Source organism: Myotis myotis, unplaced genomic scaffold (assembly GCF_014108235.1).
Source record: "Myotis myotis isolate mMyoMyo1 unplaced genomic scaffold, mMyoMyo1.p scaffold_m19_p_19, whole genome shotgun sequence".
NCBI classification, from domain to species: Eukaryota; Metazoa; Chordata; class Mammalia; order Chiroptera; family Vespertilionidae; genus Myotis; species Myotis myotis.
Genome location: NW_023416323.1, coordinates 27,437,832 through 27,455,557, shown reverse-complemented (window position 1 = coordinate 27,455,557; position 17,726 = coordinate 27,437,832). Strand labels below are relative to the sequence as shown.

At 42.1% G+C, this 17,726-nt stretch overlaps 1 protein-coding gene across 1 annotated transcript in view; it reads left to right on the top strand.

The window, feature by feature from the left end:
- The first annotated feature begins 4,146 nt into the window (after window positions 1–4,146).
- The window catches only part of PMFBP1 (polyamine modulated factor 1 binding protein 1), a 51,377-nt gene continuing 37,797 nt past the window's right edge, over window positions 4,147–17,726 (top strand). The window contains exons 1-2 of the mRNA XM_036346882.1: window positions 4,147–4,224; window positions 10,104–10,259. Of these exons, the coding sequence (XP_036202775.1) occupies window positions 4,174–4,224; window positions 10,104–10,259 (207 nt within the window). The 5' untranslated portion in view covers window positions 4,147–4,173. The remainder of the gene's footprint in view (window positions 4,225–10,103; window positions 10,260–17,726) is intronic.

The following is a 17,726-nucleotide window of genomic DNA, read 5'->3' as shown; positions in this document are numbered from 1 at the left end:
CAACAGAACCTCAGATTGGTTTAGCAATTTAGAGGCAGAAGGGACTTTTGGTCAATACCAGGAATGAGGAGCAGAAAAGTGAGCAAGATCTTTGGATTCTATCCCCTTCTTAACACCTTTCCAGGCAAAAAACAGAATGATGGTAGGGAAGCTCTAAGAAGAGAGGGCCTGAGACCCATCTCACAGGTGTGTGTCTCTGTCTTTATGCATTAGGGTCATCCTTGAAGGACAAAAGAGGGCCAGCAGATCCAAAGCCCACAGCCTGAGGAAGATGCAGTATTTGTGGCCTGTTGACCAAGACACAGACATCTTAGCACACTTCACCTGGGAGAGATGCCCATGGCCATGGACCAGAAGTCACCCTGATGCCAGGATCCAACCTAGGACCCCAGAATTTATACTCTGGAAAACCTTGAAGAGGTGAAGGAGATCATTTTTAGCCTTAAAATGATGACACTTTCTCAGAGATAAGTAAGATTCTGTTCTCTGCCATTTGATGGAAATGGAGCTCATAATAGAGTAATAGAAAAATAGTAACTTTTTCTTTGCACACCTGAGTTCATACCTGCTACACCAGTCGCTCATGTGAGGTGCAGTGTTACTGTTTCTTGGAAATCTATAAGGTGACCTTGAGTGTGGACTGAGGTCAACTTAGGAGGCACAAAACATTACTAGATGCTCTGATCAAGATTTTATTTTTACTGTAATTTTTTTCTGGACACAGCTGTCACCAAGGGAAGGCATACTGGAAAAGCAGACAGCAGAACTTTGGAATACAAGAAAGCAGTTCCCTGGGCAGATGCAGCAGAATTGAAGATGCTGATGGAGGAAAAGAGACATGAGGAAGTTAAGGTTTCAACAAAAATGCAGAAGACAGCAGCACAGAAGAGGTAGAATAGGGTTTGAGGAGAGGAAAGACATTCAAGTCCTGGGCCCAGAGATCAGGTAGGGACCCCCTCTTTCTGTGATGAATTCTCTGCTGTACAAAATATTTGCCCAGTCACACTTCTCACAGAGCACTGTGAAGTTTCACGTGATCATTTTATAAAGCATTTGAGGCTCCCTCAATGCACTCTTCCTTATCCATCTGGCAAACATTACTGTCAAATGCTTCGAAAATTTATCATATAACCCTTCCATTTTATTTCATCATAAGCACTTCCAAATTGCCCACTGCTGTTGTTAATGACTCACAGGATTCCCATGTCTCTCTCATGGAGCACAATTTAACTCTTTTTCCTCTGACTTATTTTACTTAGGGAAGTCCAATATATTTCCATGCAAATATGAGAGCCCTGTGCCTTCTACTTTTCCTTCCAAATGCTCTTGGCCCTTGCAACTATACCTGTGTAACTCCACATTAGATGAAACAGTCACAATTTGGACAAGATTGCATTTGATCTAAGAATCATCTCCTGACTATCCAGTAGGTCTGCCTGGAGAAGAATATTATTCTCAAGGATATATTTGTTTTCTTCCAATTTTATGTGATGCTTAGGCTGAGTTCATGGTTCTTTAGTAAGAAAGATGTCTGTCAAGGTAGAACATTGAATCAATAAACCTTAGAGCTAGGAAAGAATTAACAATCATTTAGCACAGTCCCCCAGTTTGCAGAGCCACATGCAGAGGCTCAGAGAGATCAGTACATTTTTTAATTAGATGCTAAACCAGGTTTAGAAGCTTGGTGGCCAGGAGCCCTGTTGGTATCCTTATATGCCACACTATTTTTAATCTTCTCATTTACTAGCGCTGTGGATTAAATGTTTGTGTCCCCCCAAAATTCATGTGTTGAAACCTTAACCCCCACGTTAAAGGGGAGACCTTTGGAAAGTGTTTAGGTCATGAGGGTGTGTCCTGCATGAATGAGATTAGTTCCATTATAAAACAGACCTCACAGAGCTTCCTTGTCCCTACCACCATGTGAAGTTACGGGGGGGGGGGGGGGGGGGGGGGGGGCAGGGGGAGCTCTGTTCAATGTTGCTCAGTGGTTAGAGTGTTGCAGATTCAATTCCTGGTCAAGGGCGCCTACCTGGGTTGTAGGTTCGATCCCTGGCCCCGGTCAGGTGTGGGGGAGGAAACCAATTGATATGTCTCTCTCACATCTATCTTTCCTCCCTCCCTCCCTTCTACTATCTCTAAAAATCAATGGAAAAAATATCCTCTGATGAGGATTAACATCAACAACAAAAACAGCCATCACGGAAGTGGGACTTCACCAGACACCAATCCTTTTCTTTTCTTCTTTCTTTTCTTTTCATTTTTTTTTTAAGTCCTCAACCAAGGATATGTTTTCACTGATTTTATATGATTTTATAGAAAGGAAGTGGGTAGAGAGAGAAAGAGATATCGATGTGAGAGAGAAACATTGACCCGTTGCCTCCCGCACTCACCCCAACTGGGGATCAAACCCGCAAACTAGATATATATGTGCTCTGACCTTGAATGATGATGCTCCAACCAATGAGCCACCTGGCCAGGGCTTCACCAGACATCAATTCTGCCATTGGCTTGATTTTGGACTCCTCAGCCTTCAAACTATGAGAAACTCCTGTTGTTTATAAGTTACCCAGTCTGTGATAAATTGTTATAGCAGTCCAGTCACCTAAAATACCTAGTCATTTGTGATGTTCACCAATATTTCCTTTGGGGAATAAAGGAAGAAGTTAGGCATGGCCATGTGACTTGTTTTGACCAATGAAATGGGAACAGAAGTGAAATGTGTCACTTCCACTTTAAGAATCTGTATGTGATTCACCAAGTTCCCTTTCTGCTGCCATGGCAACAGGCAACATACTAAATGATAAAGATTCTACCAGCTGAGGACAATGAAGAGCAGAACCCCAGCTGACTCATAAAGGACATGTAGCATGAATGAAAAATAAACCTTCATGGTTGTAAGCCACTGAGATTTGGCAGTTGTTACTGCAGCATCACTAGCCACTCGCTGCTGGGTAAGCCTGAGCTACCTCACCATTCCCATGATGCATCTCTGTGCATGAAGACTTAAGAGGAGAAACAATGCAGCACATCAGAATGCAACCTCATAAAACATTCCAAATTCCATGTCTCACCAGCATTCTTTCTTCCTCTTGGCTTATATTAGGGGTGGGGGATGTGGTTCATTACAAAGAATGAGTATTTTGATAGCTTCTCATTCTTGGAACTATTATGCAGGTAAGTGGCTGGTGGAAATTTCTTGTAGTCTTAGAGTTAAAAACAGAATGAATTCGATTATTTCATTAAGCTCAGTGCATTATGACCTCAAATGCATCATCCTGTCCTTACACCCATACATGAGCAAAACTCTTTGGCTTTCTTTGAGGCTTTTTATCTAGACATTTGAAGCACTTTATGTTTCCTAACTTTCCAAGCACCAACGTTACAGTAACTTGCTGCTTAAATCACATCATAAGATATTTCCAAAATAATAGTTATAAATTAGTTCCTCATGGAGTAGTAAGGGGGCCTGTGTGACCTTGGGTAAGTCACTTAGCCTCTCTGGGCTTCAGTTTCCTCCTCTGTAAAATAGAGATAGTAATAGTGTCTACCTCCCAGGGTTATCATGAGAATAAAGTTGGGTTGTGCACATTCTATCTGATTTTAATTAGTGCAGCCCTAGCCGGTTTGGCTCAGTGGATAGAGCATTGGCCTGTGGACTCAAGGGTCCTGGGTTCGATTCCGGTCAAGGGCATGTTGCGGGCACATCCCCAGTGGGGAGTGTGCAGGAGGCAGCTGATTGATGTTTCTCTATCATCGATGTTTCTAACTCTCTATCCCTCTCCCTTCCTCTCTGTAAAAAATCAATAAAATATATTTTTTAAAAATTAGTGCATAATATTAACTACGTTTGAGCCACCCAATACTTAGGAATCTAGGAAGTAAAATCATTTCAGACCTTTTGCTTTCCAGGAAGGATAAATTTAGAAACTATTTAGTGATAGTTTTTTGGAAAAGATGTAAAACCATGGTTGTCTTCCTGGTGAAGGATTTAACTTTTGGAAACACAAACAGATGGGTAGACAAGTAAGTATTGCTAACAGTTTGGGAAATTTTTCTGAACTCCCTGCTGAGAGCATATATCCAGATGGGAAAGTCTTTAAAGGACTGGACTCATTTATAGTTTTTCCATCTTAAATCTTTATACTTTTCCAGGTTTATAACAAAGCTCAGAAAATGCTAAAACTTAAAGGAGAATTGAGAAGTGCCAAGGAAATGAAAGATGAGGTAAGGCTTCTAATTCCTATACATATATGAAGTTGAACCTTTGTTACAAGGAACTTCTTTTCAAGGTTCATAATTCAAAATGCCAGTATTAAGCACCCAGAAATATCACAGACAGGGGTGGGCAGTAGGGCACAGCATTTAAGAGTTCAGTCTTGAGCTGGGTGGGTCTGAGTGCACATCTAATTGCAGTATGGTATGGGGCATGCTGCATACCCTCTCAGAGCTTCCTTTGCCTTACCTAAAAAATATGAAGAGCCCAACCAGTGTGGCTCAGTGTTTGGGCATCGACTTATGAACCAGGAGGCCATGGTTCAATTCCCAGTTGGGGCACATGCCAGGGTTGTGGGCTGTATCCCCAGCGGGAAGTGTGCAGAAGGCAACCAGTCAATAATTCTCTCTCATCATTGATGTCTCTATCTCTCTCTCTCCCTCTCCCTCTCTGAAATCAATAAAAATATATTTTTTAAAAATATATGAAGAATGAGCACCTATTTCAGAGGCTTGCTCTAAGGATTAAGTAAAATATTGCTTGTAAAACACTAGTGCTTGGGACAGAGAAAGCTCTTAAAAATATTAACTTTTGTTGCCAACATTCTCCCTTTATCTAGAATGATATGGAAGTGGAGTGTTCTGATTATTTTAACATTTTGGTCAAACTGTGTTTATGTATTCCCTGACTTGTTCCAGAAAGGATTTAAGGGATAAGTTCTGGCTAGTGTAGGGTTGTCCCACATGACGTATGCTTTTTAACAGACCTCCTACCAAGAGGTGAGCAGCTTCTAAAAGCGGTGTTTCAGCTCCTTTCCTGCTGGATTACTAGAGGATAGCCGTACAGGATCTGCTGCGAGCTCTGCCGGAACAAGGATCTGGTATGGATTTTCTAGAAGGGCATTCCTTCATTCAGCTGATACCTTTGGAGCACCTTCAATGTGCCAGGCATTGTCCTAAGCGCAGCGGTTCTCAACCTGTGGGTCGCGACCCCTTTGAAGATCGAACAACCCTTTCACAGGGGTCGCCTAAGACCATCCTGCATATCAGATATTTACATTATGATTCATAACAGTAGCAACATTACAGTTATGAAGTAGCAACGAAAATAATTTTATGGTTGGGTCACAACATGAGGAACTGTATTTAAAGGGCCAGACGTTTGAGAACCACTGTCCTAGGGGCTGGGGATGAAGCAGTGAACAGACAAAGATCCCTGTTCTCGTGGAGCTTACTTTCTAGGGAAATAATTTCTCCAAGGGTATGATGGAGAAAAGTATGTGGCAATTGCCCAGGTGCCAATAAAAGTTGCCACATATTCCATAGGTGGCTGACCTCTGCCATCTGCCCTGTGTATACTGAACTGTATACTTTATACAGTGAGCCAATCTTTAAATAATTTAGAATACAATAAAATATACACTCATTCTTTACTATATGAACATAATTGATTCCAGAGTTTTTGCTCCCAGACAAAACCCTGGATAAGTGCCCATTAATTCCCATCATCAGTCATCAAAAACTGCAATATTTCCATAGATGGAACAATAAACTCAGGAAGCAAGTTAGGAGTAACACTAACAGTGTTTGAAATTACTGTGGATAACTGTAAACTCTGTTGCTACACAAGGAAAATGTAAAAATTCCTGAAGCAATGTTTCATTTCTTTTTTTAAACATAACTCTCACTGTAAACTTCTATATGTTGAATGGTAGTGGTGATTAAGACGACAGATTTGTTGAAAATTTGTCATTATCTTCAAAGAAGATAATTTCCCAAAACTGATGACCTTTATGGTGGTGTTAGTTGACCCCAAAATTACTCTGGAAACTTCCACCCAAGCTTTCTTGTTTTTTCAAGTGCCAAATACCTTCCTAATGCTCTTGGGATTTGAGAAGGCAACTGAATCACAAAGTTTCGGTTTAACATCAGGATCCCACTCCCTCCCCCTGCCAAAAAAAAAGCATGAGACTATCTGTCAATACTTTGAAGCCTAGAGCAAAATTTCTTCCTTTTTTTAAAATACATTTTTATTGTTTTCAGAGAGGAATGGAGAGAAAGAGAGAGATAGAAACATCAATGATGAGAGAGAATCACTGATGATTCCTGCACACTCCACACGGGGGATGGAGTTTACAACTCGGGCACATGCCCTGACCAGGATTTGAGCCATGACTTCCTGGTTCATAGGTCGACACTGAGCCACACCAGCCAGGGCTTCTCCCATCTTTTGAAGTACATGTTCAAGAAGGCATGCTCTTCAGATAGTAAATATTTGCAAGCCATACTGTGTCTGACATGTTGACTTAATTCTGCCTTGGTACCATAAAAGCAGTCATGGATACTCCATTAAGAATGTGTCTGTGTTCCAATAAAACTTTACTGATGAGCACTGAAAAAAAAAAAAAGAAGGCATGCTCTTAGAAAAAAGATCCATTTAATCCATCAGAAAATTTGCTTCAGTGAATAACCTATTTTCCAATAACTATCATGAGCATAGTAGCAACTGCAGTATCAGCACTCACCATTTTGCCTGTGGTTGGATGATGTCACATGCCTTCGAGCAAAGTGACCAAGTTCCAACCTTACAGAAGCAAAACTGGGAATCTAAGTGCTGGCTTAAGAGAAAACTTACCTAGCATAGCAGGCTTGTGATTTGAGTCATCGTTAATGACTTCAGGTCTGGGTCAGGGCTGGATGGGGCCTGAGGGTCAGCATTATGACTCTCAGTTCATCTCATGCACTGGTACTGGTTACGGAGCTTTGATTGATGAAATGTCAGATTAAATCAATCCTTACTACGTACTGATACTCAAAAGGCATCTGCCTGGAATTTAGCCTTCATAAAGTAGATGGGATTAGAAAACAGTGTTCAGTGACCTCTGTGCAAGATATTAGCAAGAAATTAGGTTTACTGGAAGCTCAGAAACATTTGCCTTTCTGGAGTTCTGAGGTGAGCACAGCCTCTTCTTACAATTTCCTACAGTAAAAAATAATACATGATTCAAGGAAATCATTTTATTGCTCTCTCAGCATTTCCACTCTTGTTCTGATAAATAAAAAACCCTGTATGATTGGGTCTTTAGGAGTGAATGGTTAGATTTTTATTTCAAAAGTAAATTTCATTTGACATCCTGCAAAACACATTTGTTATTCAACTGATTAAGGAAATCCTCAAAGAAAGATTATATATTCCAAAACTCTTGTGTTATGAATGAAGAAATTGCCTCAGAGACTCTGAGTCAATGCTAATGTCTAAATTAGATGAGCTCATGCACATTAAAGATCTATTTCTGAAGTCCTAGGCATGCAACAGCATTGGGCTAGCAGGCCTTCGGCTCCGAGGACATCCAACACTGGAGGCAGAGGGGATTTTTTTATTGCCCTGAAAGAGAGAGGACATTTAACTTTTAACTTGGAGAGATTCAGGATGTATAGAGTTGGTGCTTTGTTAATGAGTCTACAGTGTACCAGGCTCCATATAGGACAATCTGGTGGCAAGGTCCTCGCCGTGAGACGCAGATATTCAGCATCAAAGCAAGAGTACAGGGCATGTGCACGGCCATAGAGCAGGGATTGTACTGTCACCTAATCTCTTCATAGATGCCAAGGAAAGATAGGAGCAGGAGAGGAGGGGATCCCTAGGGTCTCACTCCCAAATGAGCCTCTGTATCCTGTTCCCACCAGGGCAGCCATGACACAAGGGATTTTAAAGCATCAGAATCAAACTGCTGCTCCTTGTCCACTCAAGGGTTTTATTTTCCAGTTAGAAAACAGTGTCTGTACACTACTTTTTTTTTTTTAGCTGCTCTACACATATTCTCTTAAGAGAGTCCCTGGTAATTGTCTTACTGGTAATTACATGCTTGGGGCAGTTTGACATCCACCGTTGTTTTTCTGAAAGTGAGGAACAAGAGACGGGTGGAAGAGAGAGAGTTTTGAGATAATGAAATCCTTTTAATGATAGAGCCATGCCGTTAACCTAATTAAACTGTAAAATGGTAAAAAAAAAAAAAAAAAAAAAGTCCAGGTACTAAATGGAAATGAAGAAATAAATCAGCTGAGACAGCAGCACTTCTGGGAAACCTTCTGAATTCCGAATAGTCTGACATTGTAGTGTCCGATGCCCCTGGTTATTCTCTGGCCCCTCAGCTTTGTAAAGAGGTCTCTTACACTGACCTGTCCAGAAGGGCTTGATTTATGATGTCCATATGGGAAGCCAGAGCCATCGGTGGGATATGGTGACAGAGCACTGGCTACAGGGTCGGGAGAGCAGAATTCTCCTCATCCTGCTGCTAACTAGCCATGGGACCTTGTTGCTTGGGTCACTTTCCATTTCTTTGCACCATGGCTTCTGTGCGCTTCTGCACCTGCAACTCTCTTAGAAAGAATTGCCCTTGGGCTATTGGGGTCACTTTTCTCAGAAGAGCACAGAACTGGAAGTCCTTAGGAACCTCCCTCCCATGGGGCTGCCCTTAGCCATTGACTGGCTGATGCCGAGTCTGACAACCCGGCTTTCTGTGCATCTAATCAGGACAGACTCTGAGGTGTAACTTACACTCCAGAGTTCCCGTGGGATCAGGCTAAAGCTACTGCCCTCAGGACTCTGTCTGAAATCCTGCCCTTGCTTGGCTTCTTCTCCTTCCTTGTCCTGCTTCCCCCACTTCCCTGCTGATTGTTCTTGGGAGTGTTTCTTTAATAGGTGTCATGAATCTTTGTCTAAGAGCTTACTCTGAGTAACCTAACATAAACCAGGTACCTTCCATAAAAGCACCAGCCTCGCCCTGGCTGGTTTGGCTCAGTGGATAGAGCGTTGGCCTTTGGACTGGGGAGTCCCTGGTTCGATTCCGGTCAAGGGCATGTACCTTGGTTGCAGGCACATCCCCAGTGGGAGGTGTGCAGTCGGCGGCTGATTGATGTTTCTCTCCCATCGATGTTTCTAACTCTCTGTCCCTCTCCCTTCCTCTCTGTAAAAAATCAATAAAATATATATATATTTTTTAAAGCACCAGCCTCATTTCCAACATCTGAAACTCAGAGGTGGTAGGTAGTGCCTGTCTTCATGAGTGTTATGGACAGTCTGCACAGGGTCAGAGCGAAAGCACTGGACAGGATCACAGAGGGCTACTTCCTAATGTCTTCCCACCCTGATGCCAGCCACCCCAACACTGGGAGTCAAAGGTGACACCATAGTGTAATGGAGCACCCACCCTCTAACCACAGCTCCACACCCCTAACCCCACTGAAGTTACTATACTTCACACTCTCTATTAGTGATCTCAACCACTACTTTCCATTCTGACCTAGCAATAATTAACTCATCTTTTTCACTCATATTCAGAGGCATTGATCTTATATAATCAGCCCAGGGATTTTACTTTTATTCCCATTGGTATATGTCTCCAAAGAAAAAGCACTAGGTTTACAGGTGAGGGAGGTCTCTTGGTTTAGTGGATTGAAGAGAGTGAAGAGACTTCAGAATCCACAGCAACTCCATCACTGATTCACTCATCTTGACAAGTTCATTTGACATCTCAATATGTTGATCTCATCAGTGGCAGGCCCATTAATATTCATAGACAATCCACAAGGTGCCTGGAATTATTCTAGGCACTGACTTCCTCTTGCAAAACAGGGGAAGTGTCTGTGAGGCACCTACACAGCAGTGGGCGAAGATTAATTAAGTAAGTAATTGTCTGAACAATGCAGAGCACTCAGACGCCTCAAGAATGGAGAATGTGTAAGTGTTACACGGAATGAGTAATAACAGCAAAGGGTAGATGGACAAATCTTCAGCCAATTTAAAGTCTCTGTCAACCAGTTAAGTGAACGAAAGTAAGCATTTACTTGGTGGCTGATTAATTGATGCCTCTGTTTTTCTGACGGCCTAGGCGGGGGAAAGAGACAGAGAAGTGAGCAGCCTGAGCAGCAAGCTCTTGAGCCTGCAAGTTGACATCAAGAATCTACATGATGTTTGCAAGAGACAGGGGAAGACCTTGCAGGAGAATCAGCTCTGTGTGGAGGAGGCGATGATGAACAGCATCCACGTAAGGGTTTCAGTAGCTGCTACCACCTCTGCTCTCTTCACTTCCACTCTGCTCCCTTGGACAGGAACAGTAACCGAAAGCATTCCACAAGAACATTTATTGAGCAAGCAATGAGAAAGAATGAAACACATCTCCCCTATCACACACACACACACACACACACACGCGCACGCACGCACGCACGCACGCACGCGCACACACACTCCATCCTGCCCTCAGGATTTTCAGTCTAGCTCTCTCCAAGGTCATCTACATCTGAGGCTCTGTCTTTTTCCTTATCTTGCCTTGCACACCTGGATTTGTGGCACCTGTGATCATTGCCCTGAAAGACAAAATTATAGTTATATAAGGAGAGCAGCATCTCCTGATAGATCTTAGACAAACTTCTACGTTAACCAAAGAATAACACCCCTTCCACCTGCTCAGAGGTGTCACTGCTCATTAGTGCAGCGGGTGCTTTTTTTTTTTTTTTTTACAAAGAAACAGTTTGTATTTTATTTACATTTAGTATTATTTTGTCTTACTTTCAGATGTACAGCATAGTGGTTAGACAATCATATACTTTTCAAAGTGTTCTCCCTGATATTTTCAGTACCCATCTGGCACCATAAGTAGTTAATATAGTATTATTGACTATATTTCCTATGCTGTATTTTCCATCCCACGACTGTTTTGTAACTGCCAATCGGTACTTCTCAATCCCTTCACCTTTTTCACCCAGTCCCCCAACCCATCTCCCCTCTGGCAACCATCAGTCTGTTCTCTGTATCTATGAGTCTGTTTCTGTTTTGTTTGTTTGTTTGTGAGTTGTCTTTTCTTTTATTATTTAATTTATTGGGGCGACACTGTTTAATAAAGTTATATAGGTTTCAGGTATACAATTCTACAATATATCATCTGTATATTGTATTATGTATTTACCAACCCAAATCAAGCCTTCTTCCATCACCATTTATCTCCTCTACCCTCTTCTACCTCCTCCCCATCCCTCCCTTCCCTCTGGCAATCACAATATTGTTTGTTGTCTGTGTCCATGAATTGTCTTTTCATTTTGTTGATGGTTTCCTTTGCTGTGCAAAAACCTTTTAGTTTCATTTCTTTTCATTTGTTTATTTTTTTTCTTTTGTTCCCCTTGCCCCAGTAGATATTTCAGGGGTGGGGGGAGGGACAAGAGAAATATCCAAGATTTTACTTTCTATGTTTCCTTCTAGGATTTTTATGGTTTTGAGTCTTACATTTAAGTCTTTACTCCAATTTGAGCTTATTCTTGTATTGTTATATTGGAATTCAGCGAGTCAAACAGAAGACGCCACAGTCAGAGGGCCGAATTTGGAGTCTTTATCGCAAACGCGGGGGCCGCAAGAGAACTAATGTTTCTCCAAAACCTCACGGCCCCGAATGAACTTAGGGATTAGCTTATAAAGGAAAAAAACAAAACAAAACAAAACAAAAAACCGTGTGCTGGGATGGGGGCAGTGTGCTCAGCAGATATCCCGTAAAAAGTGTGCAGCCTTGAGCATAGCTCAGATAACCAGAAGACACCTGGCATGGGAGGAACCAAGGACAGACCAGACCCCTACGCCAGCAGAGTGGCTTGCAGGACCAGATAATTAAGAGGGGCAGTGACTAGACTATAGGCTGATAGGAAGGTACATTAGGTTACTGGCACCGATTCAGATTGCTAGCCCCTCCCCAAAAATGTCTTATTTTCCCCATTATTTGAGCAAGCGTGCTTACAGAAGCTAGAAATAGCAGAGTTACTTCTATCAGGGAGGCTATCTGGTTTAGTTACTTCCTGGAATTAACAGAACAAAGGACCATCTGTGTTTAGTGGAAAATTTTAAACGGCAGTTCTTACAAAATAGAGGTTACAGGAACAAGATGGAGTACCTATGGTTCAGATGGAGGGCGAGGGACAGGATGGAGTCAGTCCTTTCAAGGCCCATTGTTCAGTATGTGGTGTAAGAAGGTGATCTAGTTTCTTTCTTTCTTTTTTTTTTTGTATGTACCCAAATTTTCCCAACACCATTTATTAAATGGATTGTCTTTACCCCATTATATGTTCTTGCCTCCTTTGTCAAACAGTAATTGACCATATAGGCATTGGCTTATTTCTGGGCTCTCCATTCTGTTACATTGATCTGTATGTCTGTTTCTATGCCAGTATCATGCTGTTTTGATTACTATGGCCTTGTAGTATAGTTTGATATCAGATAGCGTGATTCCTCCAACTTTGTTTTTCTTTCTCAAGATTGCTGTGGCTAGTCAGGATCTTTTTGTGGTTCCACAGAAGTATTTGGATTATTGTCCTAGTTCTGATAAATATGCCATTGGTATTTTTTAGCAGGTGCTCTTTATTGCCACATCTGTAGCTCTCTGCCTGCAGCTTTTCTTCTCCATGCGGGAACCCAATCACAGGATGATCTGAAGTGCAAAGGAGCCAGTGCCTCTAGAAGCAGCCCTCAATCAATGACTGATGGAGAGACGGTAGATTAAAAAAACCTATCTCCCTTGCCCCTCAGTCAGAAATAATGCCAGGCATGCTCTTTGCTGCGTCCCCAAGTTCCTCAATGGGACCCAGTGCCAGATGCCCACAGTGGTAACTAGCTTGTTAATACCCCCTTTCACAGCTTCCTGCTCTTCCTTGTCTTACTTTCTCCACTACCTGAGCTTCCTAAGGTCACCCCCCACAGCAACTGCTACCTGACACTCAGTTCCCTGTCACAGGGCTTGCCTGCTTCCAGCGGTACCCAAGCCAAGATCCTCAGTAACACTTTCCTACACGTGTGTGAACAGAAAGACCTCCTGGCACTGTCATCTTTCTTGAGATGGAGATTTTGAACTACTCCGTGCCTGCCGCCTAAGCAGTTCATCAGTGGAGGCAGCCTCCTTTCAGCCTGAGGTTTCCTCTCTTTAGAAACTCTAGCACTAGATCCTTAAACCAGTCTGTAAATGTATCCACACAGGCTAGGGGGCCAGCTGAAAAATACTTTCCCAAAGCTCTCTAAACACTTTGGGTTTCCAAGAATTCCTTACTTTGCAGTCTTCATTTCCGTTGAGGGATTTGAGTTCTTGGCAGCCACAAAGCAGGTGCCGGTTGCACAGACCGGTTACTGGACACCCAAGTTACTAGTAGCTGCTTAAGGAACCACCAACTTCTTCAACATTTGTGGTCAAGGATCTGGTCTCTCTTAATTGTGTCTGTTAGAGTTCTCCTAGGACTTACCACCTCCCTGTAAAAACCACAAATTGTTTCTCTTTAATACCCTAAAAATGCTACCAGCAAAGCAATTCCACCTTATCTTACTGAGCATTGCTGTTCTTCCCCCAGTAAGTCACAAATACAGAGAAATCCATTGGTTTTCCTAAATGGTTCTCAGGAAGAATATTATCATAATTTACTTCTTTCTAAATATTAATGTTTTAGAATATTTTCACCATTGCTGTCACAAGTTTATTTATTCCCCAAGTCAGGGAAAGCCATGTGGCTTATAAATACCTGGCAACCTGGAAGGAGAAAGATATTAAGTCACATTTTATTATTCTATTTATTTTTCAGAAGGCCTAACAGCTTGAAACAAGCTTTAAAACAGGCTCTTTTTTCCCCCCTAGCACTTAGTGCAGAATTTAAATTGCAGGCTACGCATACAAATACACAATTAGATGTGGACTTATACTCCTCCCCTCAGAAAATCCCTGCAATGTCTGCCTTCCACGAGGAAATGTAATATGGGAACAAAGGGGAAACCCAAAACTTTCTGAAATGTTGACTGATATCTAACAAGGAGCTGGGGAAATAAGCAAGAGGTCATAATTCAGGACCATAGTTATACAAGAAAATTAAAATATTACATCAGAGGTTATCTCTGACTAAAGGAGTGGCAGGCAAGGCGTGGGTGGTGAGGAAAGAAAATGTCATGACCTTATAAATCAAGAATACTCTGTGTTCTGTCAACGCATGTTGCTCAGTGGTTGAGCACCAACCCATGAACCAGGAGATCACAGTTTGATTCCCTGGCAGGGTACGTACCAGGGTTCTAAGCTCCATCCCTAACATGGGGGGCATGCAGGAGGCAGCCGATCAATGATACACTCTCATCATTGATGTTTATATCTCTCTCTCCCTCTCCATTCCTCTCTTTGAAATCAATAAAAACGTGTGTGTGTGTGTGTGTGTGTTTAAAGAATACACTATACACTATGATTGGGCCTCCTGGAAGAACAGCTTTGGGGGCTAAGTCCGGCTGTTCTGGTCTGGCCTCAGCTCTTCGTGGCTAGACTCCACCCTTCGGCATTGGCTTTGGCTGTTGGGCGCTAGTGTCAGCACCTAGGGATAGACTGGCTCTTGGGCCTTGACTGGGCTATTTGGGGCTAAACTCCGCCGTTTAGGAGTAGATTTGGCTCTCCCATCTGGGTTCAGCATTAGGCTCCGCCCTTGGGGACTGGCTTCAGCTGTTAGGGACTAGGTTGGAGTCTTAGGACCTAGGCTGGCTCTTTGGGGCTGGGCTCGGCTCTCTGAGGGTCGGAGGTTCGACTCCTAGGCTCTGAGGCAAGGCTAGTCTGGAGGCTAGCATCAGTCTTTAATGATGTCCCACTGCACATTGACACATCACAGGCTTTTTGCTTGTGTTGGCAGTGGCAACTTACAGTGAGTCTAAAGGTTTCTGAGCACCAGACTGGCCTTCAGGAAGCAGACGCTCATTCCAACACCCGCCCCATTCCCTCTGACTTCCATCATGGGCCTCTCCAGAGAGCAGCAGCTGCCCTGACTGGTTTCATTTCTGTGTACACCAACTTTACACAGCATTATAAAAACATATTTACAGACTTTCCATGGTGTTCCTATACTCAGGAGCAGAGACCCTTTCATCAGAAGGGATTATTTCTAGGGCTGTGCAACATTCAAAATGATCAGATTCCTTTGAGAGACTCCAGAGACTGTTACAATCAAATTGACCTGAGCCCTTCGGGACTAGGCTCAGCTGTTCAGGACTAGTGTCAGCACTTATGGACTAGGAAAAAATCAATCAATCAATCAATCAATCAATCATACACTGTGCTCTAAAACCCAGTGAAAACTGAAGTAAAGCAAGTGACATGCCAAGGTGCAAAATTTAAGAGGCCCTCACTCTTCAGGTGCCATCCCTTCACTTACTGAACTCCCAACTCCCAACCTCGAGAGTAAGAGCCTCCTTGATATTTGCATGTCAGTTGCTTCACTCTAGTCCCTACCCTGCCCCAAAATCAAAAGACTGCCTCAATTGCCCTGACTGGTGTTGCTCAGTGGTTAGCATGTTGTCCTACACATCAGAGGGTCCCGGGTTCAGTTCTGGTCAACAGCACCTACCTGGGTTGCAGGTTTATCCCCGCCCCCAGTCAGGGCATATGCAGGTGGCAACCAATTGATGTCTGTCTGTCTCTCTCTCTCTCTCTCTCTCTCTCTCTCTCTCTCTCTCTTTCTCTCTCTCCCCGTCCCTCCTTCCCTTCCATTCTCTCTAAAAAGCAATGGAAAAAATACCCTCAGGTGAGGATTAGCAACAACAAAAATACTGCCTCAATTAAAGTGAAAGGAGAAAATAATAGAGATATTATGATGATCAAACCAGAAAAGGAAGGGTCTCTAAACAATTTCCCAGACTCCTTTGGCCCTGGTGGTGACATGGGGAGAATAGCCTGCTATTCGGTAGGGTTCAAATTGTGAAACTCATCTTTGAAGTATATGGAGGACATTATTTTTAGCGTAAAACTCTGCAAGAAATTTGATTTCTGCAGATAAAAGTAATTAGTTGAATATATACTAAAAGATTGATAGACTCTCAATGAAAATATCACACAGAAATATCATTTTGAATCATTAGGAATAAAAAAGTAAATATATTAAATGCAATGTGGGATCTGGAATTTGATCCTGAAACAGAAAAAAAAAAAACCCACACTGGTTGAAAATTTCATAAAATTCAAATGAAGTATTAGTTTAGATAACAGCAGTCTACCAATGTTAATTTCTTAATTTGGACAAATGTATTATGGTTATGTGAATTCTTTTTTTTTATTATTGATTAAGGTATTACATATGTGTCCTTATCCCCCCCTTGCTCCCCCCCCCCAACTCATGCCCTCACCCCCCTGTTGTCTGTGTCCATTGGTTAGGCCTATATGCTTGCATACAAGTTCTTTGGTTGATCTCTCCCCCTTGCCCCCACCCTCCCCTACCTTCCCTCTGAGGTTTGATGATCTGATCAATGCTTCTCTGTCTCTGGATCTGTTTTTGTTCATCAGTTTATGTTGTTCATTATATTCCATAAATGAGTGAGATCATGTGATATTTATCTTTCTCTGACTGACTTATTTCACTTAGCATAATGCTCTCCAGGTCCATCCATGATGTTGCAAATGGTAGGAGTTCCTTCCTTTTTGCAGCAGCATAGTATTCCATTGTGTAGATGTACCACAGTTTTTTAATCCACTCATCTGCTGATGGGCACTTAGGCTGTTTCCAAATCTTAACTATTGTAAATTGTGCTGCTATGAACATATGGGTGCATATATCCTTTCGGATTGGTGTTTCTAGTTTCTTGGAATATATTCCTAGAAGTGGGATCACTGGGTCAAATGGGAGTTCCATTTTTAGTTTTTTGAGGAAACTCTGTACTGTTCTCCACAGTGGCTGCACCAGTCTGCATTCCCACCAGCAGTGCACGAGGGTTCCTTTTTTTCTGCATCCTCGCCAGCACTTGTCATTTGTTGATGATAGCCAGTCTGACAGGTGTGAGATGGTACCACATTGTTGTTTTGATTTGCATCTCTCGGATGATTAGTGACTTTGAGCATGTTTTCATATGTCTCTTGGCTTTCTGAATGTCCTCTTTTGAAAGGTGTCTATTTAGGTCCTTTGCCCATTTTTTTATTGGGTTGTTTATCTTCCTTTTGTTAAGTTGTATGAGTTCCCTATAAATATTGGAGATTAAACCCTTATCGGAGATAACATTGTGAATTCTTAACATTTAGGGGAAACTGGATGAAGAGTATATGAGAACTGCCTATACTACTTTTTCAATTTTCTAGAAATCTAAAATTATTTCAAAATAGTTTTTTTAAGTAAATCTCTGGTAAACAGAGATCACTGATGAGAAGAACACCTAAACCATGAAGGTGCATGCCAAAGAAATGCATGTAACTTAAACATATAGTTCTATGTTCAAGAAAGTTTAAATCCCTAGAAGGGTAGGTCAATTGGTTAGAGCATCATCCTGATATGTCAAGGTTGCAGGTTAGATCCCCAGTCAGGACAAGAAGTGTAATTTGTAGAAGATATAAAATGCAACAGATAAACCTATCTAGTGATCTAACGCTAAACTAGAATTACAAGAGAAATATCTTAACACCTCAAGAAAAGGGGAAAGATGTTCATGACAATGACCAGAAATATATGAGACTTTCAGTTCTTAAATGAAGAAAAAATATCAG